Raw genomic sequence first — 12213 nt, forward strand, 5'->3', positions numbered from 1 at the left:
ACTTGTTACATGATTTTTTGCCAGCTATAACAAAAATGATATGCTACTAAGTGTCCGGATTTCAAATCATCATCCCGGTACGAGAATCGAACTCACGACCTCTGGATTGGAAACCCAGCACGCCGCAAGTCGAAACCCATCCCCTACCGGTCAGTATTCCCAGTGAGCATATTTACTCTTTTAAGGGATCTGACTTTGCCGAGCCAGACAGGAATCGAACCCATCACCTTCCGCTTACTAGGCGAAACCCGTAACCTCACGGCCACGGAAGCTCGGCAACGTTATTTTAACGTATTTTTTCAATGTTTTTGTTTGAAATTTATTTCTTATTATTTCTATATTGATAATCTTTGATTGTTTTCTAAAAATGTACAAAAAAGACACTAATTTTTTTTTACAGATTGTACTGTGTTTACAGCGAATTGAACTTTTACTTTTTTGAGGAACTTGATTAAAGTCATGTTTTAAATAAAAAAAATAAGTAAAAAATATTGGTAAGAACAAACCTTGAATAAGCAACTTGTTTATTTTTAAAATAAGGATCAATGAAAATATTTTTAAAAAATAAAAAAAAAATCTCTAAATAAGTCAAGAAATTGAGGAGCAAAAAATGCATTTTTTCATAAATTAGTATAGTTTCAAGAAATTTAAAGAATATCTATTAAAAAACTTTTCACATGTTGTCACACTTTTTCTGTGTGTATAGGTATGAAAACAATTACAATACAATTATGAACAGAACAAAATATGAATAATTCAAATATTTTTTTTTGAAAGTTATCTTTGTTTTTGTTTCTTAAAATCAAGATAGATGAATCTCATTTGCATTACTAGTTTATATATTTGAACCTGATAGAAATAATTTAATGAAAAAATAGTTGACTTTTTCAACTTTTTTCAAACATTACTTCTGACCCGTCACTGCCTCAGAAAAATCAGATCAGAAATGGTTGGACAGGGTTTACATAGATTTAATTGAGATTCGGTCTCAAAAAAGTACATAGATATTACCGGAATCCGTAGTGTTCACGGTAACCACCCCGTTCCTCAGGACAGCACTGCATTGTTAGTTTCCAAATCATATGTAAAATGAACTACCTACACAGCCAATAAAAGTTGAATTTTGGAATGTTGAAAATTTGGTTGGTTGAATATTATCTATTTTTTAGTAATTTAATGAAAAATGTGTAAAAATGTGAACCTGATGAATATTCATCAGAAACTGATGAAAATTCACCAATTCCTGATGTAATATTACACATTTTTTTGACACAAAATCTGTCACCATTTCTTGATGAATACTACCATCATTTTTTTCTGTGTACCAGTAATGGTCGCTAACAGGTAAAACCTAAGTCTATTATGTCGGCGACGGTTACGTCCCACCGACATTATATACTTTTATCTGAATAATCATGTATGTGTGCATCTAATAGGACGATACGTTTATGATCGTCTCCCACACAGTAAAAAATACTGTAAATTTAGAAGGTGTAATTTTGGAAGGTTGAATATTATCTTTATAATGTTGTAATTTTACCTAAATTTAGACTGAATAAGTGGCATTGCACAAGAAAAGTGGTAAAATTACACATAAAATATCACATTTTTTCTGACATAAAAGATGTTCCCCTTCCCAGATGTAATATTCCCATGATTTTTTACTGTGCAGACGATCTTTTATGATGGTGGAAATGTAGGATTAACAAGAATAAACAAAGTTGAAACTACAATTGAAACATCTATATCTTATTTCAATAATAAAAGTAAAAATATAAACATTATAAAAATAAGTTTATGTTCAGATCTTGGTCCATTCTAATTTCACATTTAATAAATATTAAATAATGTAACACTGAAAGCTCATGCATATTTAATTTATTTATTGTGATTTCAACAGAAGCATGTCACAAGCCAATCCATGAATTTTTCGCAAAGTGCGCACATTTTTACTCTGAATTTGTAATATTTTGATGCTTTCCTCACTACTTTTAAGAAAACAATTCAAAAGATTAGGGGGCAAAAATCATATCATTGAAAAAATCTATTTCAAAATAACAATTGTAGTACATTAATTTTGTTCATTTTTCATAGATTAAAAGACACAAATAATTAAAAGCCGTGAAAAAATATCAATTCTAATCTAAAAATTCTGCAAGTTATTACAACTGCCATCTGTTTAACATTTTAAGCGATACTTATTTTTAAAATTCAGGTGGCGATTAGAAATCTTTTGATTTTCTTTTTTTGACCGGAACTACAAATTAATTTTAATGGCATTAATTGTTCAAGAAAGATAAAAGCTGTTAGCTTCATTGAATTAAATAAACATATTCAATTTCAGGAACAACCTCAAGGGTCAGTCTTTGAACAATTAACAGAAGCTGTCGCGGGCCGGATAAATGGCTTCATGGGTTGGATCCGGCTCGCGGGGCGTAGGTTGGGAAAGCCTGCTCTAGTGCTTACTGAATCTGCTGTAACGAATTGTTGGATGATTGAGATGGTGTATTCTCACTGATATTTAGAAGAAAAAAAAAAACCGATTCTTTAATTTTTAATTACAAACATTTAATGTGTCAGGCCTTGCCGTGCTGTTTTACAAGAGTTTAAGTTCATTATTAAGAAAATATAGCACAGCTTTATGAATTTTTCACTGGAATACGCGTAATAACGCTCTTGACCTCCGTGTAAGCTTGCAGGCCATACTCGCCATTCTCCCGACCATGGCCGGACATTTTATATCCGCCGAATGGCGCTTGTGCAGACAACACGTTGTACGTGTTCACCCAGACAGTTCCGGCACGGAGTCCCTGCACCAGATAGTTCACCTTATCGATGTCCTTGGAGAAGACCGCAGCGGCCAGACCGTAGTCGTTATTGTTGGCACGCTCAATTACTTCGTCCAGCGACTTGAACCGAATCAGCTGCTGTACGGGACCAAAAATCTGGAAGAAAATTGAGGTGTTATTGGGTTGAAATTTGTTATTTGCATGAATTAAGCAGTACCTCCTCTTTGGCAATTGTCATATCGTCCTGTACATCGGCAAACACGGTTGGCTCAATGAAATAGCCGGGAAGTCCTTGGTACTTGTTTCCACCAGCTACCAGCTTGGCACCTTGCTGCTTGCCAGTCTCAATCATCGAAAGAATTTTGTTAAACTGCTCTTTGTCGACCTGTGGGCCATGTTCCGTGGTTAGATCAAATGGATTTCCAACCGTGCGCTTTTTGGCACGTTCGGCGCTTCGCTCGACAAACTCGTCATAGATCTTATCCTCGATAAAAGTCCGGGATCCGGCACAACAACATTGGCCCATGTTGAAGAAAAGACCAAAGTGGGACGTTTCAACCGCATGCTTCATGTCAGCGTCCGACAGGATAATATTTGGGCTCTTCCCTCCCAACTCAAGGGTGGTCCTCTTCAGGTTACTCAATCCAGAACCCTGCTGGATTTTTTTGCCCACTTCAGTGGAACCGGTGAATGCCACCTTGTCCACGTCATTGTGCTGAACAATAGCGGCCCCGGCGTCCCCAAATCCTGGGACAACATTGATAACTCCCGGTGGGAATCCTGCTTCCTTGGTCAGCTGGGCGATGTACAGAGCGGTCAGACTTGTTTGCTCGGCCGGTTTCAGCACGATCGTATTTCCAGTAGCCAGAGCCGGGCCAAACTTCCACGCGAGCATCAGGATGGGGAAATTCCAGGGAATAATCTGGCCGCACACGCCAACTGGCTCGTGCCTTGTGTACACGAAAAACTCGCCATCCATCGGGATCACCTTGCCGTGATTTTTGTCGGCCCAACCAGCGTAATAACGCAAGTTGTTGATAGCCATCGGAACGTCCACGTTGTACGACATGAAGTACGGCTTGCCGTTGTCCAACGTTTCCAGACTCTGAAATGCAAATAAGGACAATCGTAAAGATTCCAATTCATTCAGTCTTAGAGTACAACGGGCTTACAGCCAAATAAACGCGATCTCGTTCCATCAGGTCGGCAAGTTTGTACAGCAATTGACCACGTTTCGATGCATCCATTCTGCGCCAGGGACTGCCGAGTCTGGGGGATTAAGCATTATATTTGTTTGTATTTGGTTATCAAAAAGTCAATAAGTTCAATAAAATAAATTGTGTACACCCTATTCTCGTTTTGCCCCAGTTGACGGTCTAGTATTTTGTTGAATTTTTTCAACTTTTGCGGTTGATTTAGCAACAGATTAACTAAGCCCTTAGAAAAGTAGTCAATCATTAACTGACCCGAATAATAGGATCCTAAAGCCCTATGTAAAGTTTGATGTACCTACAACGGTAAAAAACACAATTAAAAACCATTTCTGACCACTTTTTTTTCATTTAATGTAAAGAAAATAAATTGGCAAGACCACATTTTACGTTGGATTAGTTATTTTTTGAAGATTGACATAATAATTCATTTTAAATCCTTTGCGGTCGTACAAAGGGCCAAACATTGATTTTTAAATCAATTGGGTCCTTAAATTTAGCTTAAATTTTTGATATTATTGTTCACAACGATAAACCTTAATTTTCTGAGTACAATGACCCTTTGTACGACCACAAAGGATTTAAAATGGATTTTTCTTGACAGAAAGCAGTCAATCTATCGTGTCATGTTGCTTTGTCAATTTATTGTTTTTGCATTAAAATGAAAAAAAAAAGTGATTAGAAATGAGCAGTTCTCTAGGATTTCAGTAATTCGATTTTTTTTGTATTTTTTAATCCGACTGAAACTTTTTTGGTGCCTTCGGTATGCCCAAAGAAGCCATTTTGCATCATTAGTTTGTCCATATAATTTTCCATACAAATTTGGCAGCTGTCCATACAAAAATGATGTATGAAAATTCAAAAATCTGTATCTTTTGAAGGAATTTTTTGATCGATTTGGTGTCTTCGGCAAAGTTGTCGGTATGGATATGGACTACACTGGAAAAAAATAATACACGGTAAAAAAAATTTGGTGATTTTTTTAATTAACTTTTTATCACTAAAACATGATTTACAAAAAAACACTATTTTTAATTTTTTTTTATTTTTTGATATGTTTTAGAGGACATAAAATGCCAACTTTTCAGAAATTTCCAGGTTGTGCAAAAAATCATTGACCGAGTTATGGATTTTTTAATCAATACTGATTTTTTCAAAAAATCGAAATTTTGGTCGTAAATTTTTTCAACATCATTTTTCGATGTAAAATCAAATTTGCAATCAAAAAGAACTTAAGTGAAATTTTGATAAAGTGCACCGTTTTCAGGTTATAGCCATATTTAAGTGACTTTTTTGAAAATATTTTTTTCGAAAAGATCGGAAAATTTCACAAATGTTTCATATATTAACATTGAAAATCGGACCATTAGTTGCTGAGATATTGACGATAGAAAATTGTGGGTTGTTTGGGTAACATCAATATTCCTGTTTTTAAACCTATGCATTGCAATATCTCAGCAACTAAAGCTCGTATCAAAAAAGTCTGAAGAAGCAAAATATAGAGAATTTTCTCAGCTTTTCAAAAATATTTTTCTCAAAACTGGGCAAACATGTGCACTAATTTAAAAAAATGAAAAACTGCGACTATTTTCAAAAAAGTCACCTAAATATGGCTATAACTTGAAAACGGTGCACTTTATCAAAATTTCACTTAAGTACTTTTTGATTGCAAATTTGATTTTACATCGAAAAATGAAGTTGAAAAATTTTTACGACCAAATTTCGATTTTTTGAAAAAATCAGTATTGATTAAAAAATCCATAACTCGGTCAATGATTTTTTGCACAACCTAGAAATTTCTGAAAAGTTGGCATTTTATGTCCTCTAAAACATATCAAAAAATAAAAAAAATTAAAAATAGTGTTTTTTTGTAAATCAAGTTTTAGTGATAAAAAGTTAAATAAAAAAATCACCAAATTTTTTTTACCGTGTATTATTTTTTTCCATTGTAGTCCATATCCATACCGACAACTTTGCCGAAGACACCAAATCGATCAAAAAATTTCTTCAAAAGATACAGATTTTTGAATTTTCATACATCATTTTTGTATGGACATCTGCCAAATTTGTATGGAAAATTATATGGACAAACTAATGATGCAAAATGGCTTCTTTGGGCATACCGAAGGCACCAAAAAAGTTTCAGTCGGATTAAAAAATACAAAAATTAAAATTGAAGAAAAAAGACCGATTTCGTAGAGAATTGCTCAAATGGGTTTGAATCGTATTTTCAACCGCTGTACAAACAAATTTAAATAGGGCTTTAGGCCCTTCTTTAGAAAAATTAACTTAACTTGACAGAAAGTGACATTTTGCCTAGATCGGCAATTAAGGGGTTAAATGTCAAGGGTCGGGGCACAACCTGGTGCCACGATATCTCAACACTGCTTTAACCAAATCTGCTCAAAATTTAAGCGAAGACTCATTAAACCAATCCCGTGTGCATGACAAAGGCCGATTTTCAAAAAGTTTGTTAAAAAATAAAGATATTTTTTTTCTGTTTTTCATGTAAAACTTGTAAGTTTTTGATTTTTGTAATTTTTAGTTTAAAAAAAAAATCAAAATCGGGCTTCGTCATGCACACGGGATATGTTTTCAGAGTCCCCAATTCCCCACTCAAAATTTCAGCCAATTTGGTCCATCCAATCTCGAGTTATCTTGGCACCCGTAAATCAACTCGGTGTTTCGAGAAAAAAGCTCAGAAAGTTTGACAGTTCGCTTGGCAAAAATTTAAACTTAAATCGTCTTCTACTCACTTAAACCATGAAATATCTTCATGAAACTTTCAGGAGTGATTAGGATTTAATAAACATTCTGAAATATGAAATTTTGAGATTTTCTATATGTTTGTAACCCTTTAAGTCCATATAAAAATGGAGGTCATAATTCCAGTTCTGAGAGTATCCCAGCTAAGAATAGTGTGTTTAGATGGCCAGTATTATCAGCCACCTGGCGCTGCTAAACTGTCGAGTCACACTGTAATCAACTTGAGTTATCAGAATCACAATCAGAGTGCAAAACAAGACATGAGATGCATGTTTGTAAGTGCACTTTGTACAGCCCGTTTATAGCTGGAACTGAATAAAATTTCCTGAACAATAACATGTTTGTTTGTTTGTTTTTTTTTTTAAGTCTTGTGATATAATTTTTAAATTAATAACATAAACATTACTTGAACGCATCTCTGGCGGCCGCAACTGCGATATCGACGTCAGCTTTTTCTCCCTGCTGGATTTCTGCAATAACCTGTTCATTCGCTGGGTTCAGAGTGGGAAACACTTTTTTGCCGACGCTTTTGTGCCATTCGTTGTTGATAAAGATCTGTTGATAAGAAATTATTATTAGTTCATTATGCACATTCCTGGCTGAGGGTTGCAGTTTTTGTCATTTTAGTTCGTTTTAGCTGCCTGGTTCACCACACCCCCATTTCAACGAAATCTAATCTGATTGTAGTTCTGGGAAATCAAAAATGTATTGTTTTCGAATTTGTTATTCTAACCAATAAAACTCATTTTCGCATTGCCTTTCAACTTACGCCGGTATATAAAACGTCGGGATCCGTCTTGGGTGCCGGAATGGACGACGAATACTTTGCAATTTGTCCTCCAAAACCGGCTCGGCTAACGCTGTGACGCAGCAGGCGTATCATTTCGAGCTATTATTAATATTTCAAATACGGCGTGTTATCTAAAAGACAGGCGGCTTGTTACTTTTGTGTACGCGACGACAACTGCTGAGGGGAAACTGACAGTCAAAGGAACGAATGCGAGCACTGGTTGTGAATGAGTGTGGCGAGTAAAGAAAGAGAGAGAAATGAGAGAGAGAGAGAGATGTCTTGTACAGAAAGACAGGTGGGTCATTCCATCTGAAGCGGAACAGCATTTGAAAATTACCCTCTCCGATCCTGCTCAAATTTGGCAGGGCTGTTGATACTATCAAAACATGCAAGAATCCCGAATTTCATCCAAATCGGACCACCCCCTCCATTTTTGTACCTCCCCAAAACATCGACTTTTTGGCGATTTTTGAGCGAAACCCCTATCTTCAAACGACGATAACTCAGGAACCACAAATCTTAGAGGGTCGGTCTTAGACTCAATTTCGAAGGAAATTGGACGTAGAATCCATTTCCGTGATCAAAATTTTGATTAATTTATTTTTTCTACCTGTATTGCGCAATTGAAAACTTTAAACGGCCGTATCTCAAAACACCCCATCTTATTTTTTTGATTTGACCTCACCATCGTATTCCCCGTCCAATTTTACATAAGAATCACTTATCGACAGAAATGAATATGTTTCGTTCCAGAGATATCGAATTTTAAAGTTTTGAGTAGTTGAGATTACCTACATCAGCTTCATTCGCCGCATCTGCTAGAAGCACACAGGCCGGCTGATTAAAAACTGCTACCTGGTGTTCTGAGAGATGATTAATTTTATTTTTATAATTTTACGCAAATATTTTTTCAAATAGCTAATACCTTGATCAATCTTTTTTGTGTAAGGAATATTTATTGGGTTATTTTGAATGCACCGTTTTTTTACGTGTTGCTAACCGTTTTAGAGTACTCCCGAGGCCATGACTAGGGCCTTTGTCATGGGCGGTAGCAAAATAGTGCTATTTCGTCAGCTGTGTGCTATCTTGTGACATAGGCCATTTTGGTCGAAACTGAGTTAATGAAGACGTTTTGCTATACTTAACAAACACTACAAGATGCTTTAACCCGATTTTGGGAACTCGCTTCCGTTTCCCGGATATCGTAATGCACACTTGTGACATAGACCAATTTATCATCAAAATGATCGTGCACACTTGTGACACGTCATACATGTTGTTGGAAAATGTGGAAAATTTCTCTTGTTTTTCACAAATTTATGTTGATACACATTTTCTAAAGGCAATGCAATGTTTTGTTTTTGAAAATATACTGATTAAGTCGGTTAAACTATTGATTTAAGCTTATTTTAGTTTGTATGGGAATACTGTGCACACTTGTGACACGTAGTACAATTTTACTTTCAAAACACACTTGTGACACGTGCTTTTCAGATTTTTGTTTACATAATGTATTGTATCTTTTAACTGGTTTAACCAAACTTGGAGCGATTGTTTAGCGATAGTATACGAACCGATTGCTACAAAAAGTTTGACTCTATCATTCATAATTTTGAAAATATTTATCGTCAAACTTTTAAATCGATTTTCTCGAATAGTACTAAATGGTCGTTGTCACAAGATAGCACACAACTGACGATTTAGCAAAAAACCCAAAATCTGATTTATGGATTAAAAGTTTGATCATATTAAATCGATTTTTATATTGTGAGCCAGCTCCATTTGATTAAAAGATGATTTTGGTCACGGTACATTTAATTAACAAAATATTTATACGTGTGGACAGCAGCCGTATTGTGTTCCAAGAATCCAAGAATGATAGCAGAAAAAAAAAACATTGTTGTTCTGACGGTGTCGAAGTCATCGCAACTTTATTTGCGGAATTAGCCGCTTCGCAGCAGATCAAACTTTGTAATTTTCTAACATTTTTCATTTTATACTTTCCAGAAATCCTTTTCCTACTCCTTGTGATCGTCCTTCACTAGAATACAACGTATCAACAAATTTTATTAATTTTATTTCATATTTTTTTACTCAATAATGTATCGTGCACTTATTGTTCAGTGTTACTTACAAGATCAATTGCATTTTCCTGCACGCTCCGTCGTAATCCAATTCTGCCCTTTACTGTGTGTCGTTATTGCTCTGTCCTGTGAGTTAGCACAGAAATTCACTTAATTTTTTTTGAGCAGATTAACATTTGCGATTAAACTCCTGTTTCCTACAGTTATACAGTTAATTTTTGCTCAAAGTGATATAGATTATTTATGATGAATTATTATTTCAATAAATGATCAGGTAGCAGTTATTGATCAGCCCGCCTGTGTGCTTCCAGCAGATGCGGCGAATGAAGCTGATGTAGGTAATCTCAACTACTCAAAACTTTAAAATTCGATATCTCTGGAACGAAACATATTCATTTCTGTCGATAAGTGATTCTTATGTAAAATTGGACGGGGAATACGATGGTGAGGTCAAATCAAAAAAATAAGATGGGGTGTTTTGAGATACGGCCGTTTAAAGTTTTCAATTGCGCAATGCAGGTAGAAAAAATAAATTAATCAAAATTTTGATCACGGAAATGGATTCTACGTCCAATTTCCTTCAAAATTGAGTCTAAGACCTACCTTCTAAGATTTGTGGTCCCTGAGCTATCGCCGTTTGAAGATAGGGGTTTTGCTCAAAAATCGCCAAAAAGTCGATGTTTTGGGGAGGTACAAAAATGGAGGGGGTGGTCCGATTTGGATGAAATTCGGGATTCTTGCATGTTTCGATAGTATCAACAGCCCTGCCAAATTTGAGCAGGATCGGAGAGGGTAATTTTCAAATTTGCACTTTTTCGTGCACAGTTGAGATGGAATGACCCAGGTCAGATTAACGGAGAGTTGTTGGTGTGCGTGAGATGACGAAAATAAATCAGTCTTGTGTTATGGTTTGGGCTTAAAAGACGCATTCTTCACCCGATCCGAAATAGTCGCGAAAAAGTGTAAAAAACAAACACTGAAACAAATTTTCTTATCAGATTGAATGGGACTTACTTACTTCGAGCAAAACTATGTAAATGGGCAAAAGACGAGTTGTAATCTGGCTCAAATCAGGTGATGTTAACATGAGGAACTATAGTGCTATAGCACGACAAACTGTTTATTTACACTTTGTCTTTGGCTTGTTTACGTTGTATTACTTAACTTACATCATAAAATATGATCAACTTCAACTTGAATGGGAACTCAAACTACGTTTACATGCCTTGGGTGTTTTTTGATTTGGGACCATCCATAAACCACGTTGCCTCCCCCCCCCTCCTTAAGTGTCCACGTGGTTTAAGTATGGCCCCTTATCAAAGTTCTTCATGATAAACTCAACCCCCGGGGCCCCGGTGGCAGGTCATTTTTTCGTTTGACACTTCTTTAGTTTGTACCTCGTTGGTTGGTCAGAGTCAAACTAAAAAGTGGCGAACTTACCCGGGCAGACGGTAATAACAAAATTCATGCCATTTCAATAACAAATACTGTTAAAATAACTAAAAGTGTTATGGAATATTCTTGCAAAATCCGTTATTGCATAAAAGTTTAATAACAGTTTATGTTATCATATCAAAATTTGTTTTGGTCTGATATTGGTTGAAAGCCAAAAGAACTTGGGAATAACATTTATTGTTATGGAATGTTAACTTCAACTGTTATTGGGATGATCGGATTAGTTGTTAAAATAACAAAAAAGAATAACAAAGATTTGTTCGAAGAATAACTCAAAATGTTATTAGTTTGTTATTACAATAACAATCCAATAAAAAAAATCATAACGGCGAATAACTAAACTTGTTATAAATAACATAAAATGTTATTGGACTAGTATTTTCAAATATCAAAAAATGTTATTCCCACGTTATTTCCGTCTGCTCGGGTTATTACCTACCCGGACAGACGGTAATAACAAATTTCATGCCATTTCAATAACAAATACTGTTAAAATAACAGAGAGTGTTATGAAATATTCTTGAAAAATCATTTTTTGCATAAGGGTTTAATAACAGTTAATGTTATCATAACGAAATTTGTTATTGGTCTGATATTGGTTGAAAGCCAAAACAACTTTTGAGATAACAGTTTTTGTTATAGAAGAATAACTCCAACTGTTATTGAGATGATCGGATTAGTTGTTAAAATAACAAAAAATAATAAAAAAGATTTGTTCGAAGAATAACTCAAAATGTTATTAGTCTGTTATTACAATAACAATCCAATAACAAAAAAAATCATAACGACGAATAACAAATCTTGTTATAAATAACATAAAATGTTATTCGTTCAGTATTTTCAAATATCAAGAGGGGTTATTCCCAAGTTATTTCCGTCTGCTCGGGTATCGAACGATGGGTCGGGGGACGGATCCGGACATCTTGAGCAGACGGAAATAACTTGGGAATAACAGTTTTTGATATTTTAAAATACTAGGCCAATAACATTTTATGTTATTTATAACAAGATTTGTTATTCGTCGTTATGATTTTTTTGTTATTGGATTGTTATTGTAATAACAGAATAATAACATTTTTAGTTATTCTTCGAACAAATCTTTGTTATGATTTTTTGTT

General features: G+C 34.9%; 1 protein-coding gene across 1 annotated transcript; it reads right to left on the minus strand.

Moving 5' to 3' along the window:
* Positions 1-2543: 2543 nt before the first annotated feature.
* On the minus strand, positions 2544-7753 carry LOC120430572 (aldehyde dehydrogenase, mitochondrial). Its single transcript, XM_039595677.2, has 5 exons — positions 7536-7753; positions 7173-7321; positions 3962-4058; positions 3007-3894; positions 2544-2945 (listed from the first exon to the last, which is right to left on the minus strand). The coding sequence occupies exons 1-5, from the start codon at positions 7647-7649 to the stop codon at positions 2640-2642; spliced, it is 1554 nt and encodes a 517-aa protein (XP_039451611.1). The 5' UTR covers positions 7650-7753; the 3' UTR covers positions 2544-2639.
* Between the last annotated feature and the right edge of the window lie 4460 nt (positions 7754-12213).

This window comes from Culex pipiens, chromosome 3 (genome assembly GCF_016801865.2).
Source record: "Culex pipiens pallens isolate TS chromosome 3, TS_CPP_V2, whole genome shotgun sequence".
In the NCBI taxonomy this organism is placed as follows: domain Eukaryota; kingdom Metazoa; phylum Arthropoda; class Insecta; order Diptera; family Culicidae; genus Culex; species Culex pipiens.

What these genes read in the sequence shown, in the direction of transcription:
- LOC120430572 (XM_039595677.2), bottom strand. Translation starts at nt 7,649, where the DNA reads ATGATACGCCTGCTGCGTCACAGCGTTAGCCGAGCCGGTTTTGGAGGA. An exon ending in GCCGCCAGAGATGCGTTCAA is followed by an intron (nt 4,059 to 7,172) that starts GTAATGTTTATG and finishes TTAATCCCCCAG; the next exon opens with ACTCGGCAGTCCCTGGCGCA. An exon ending in TGACAATTGCCAAAGAGGAG is followed by an intron (nt 2,946 to 3,006) that starts GTACTGCTTAAT and finishes ATTTTCTTCCAG; the next exon opens with ATTTTTGGTCCCGTACAGCA.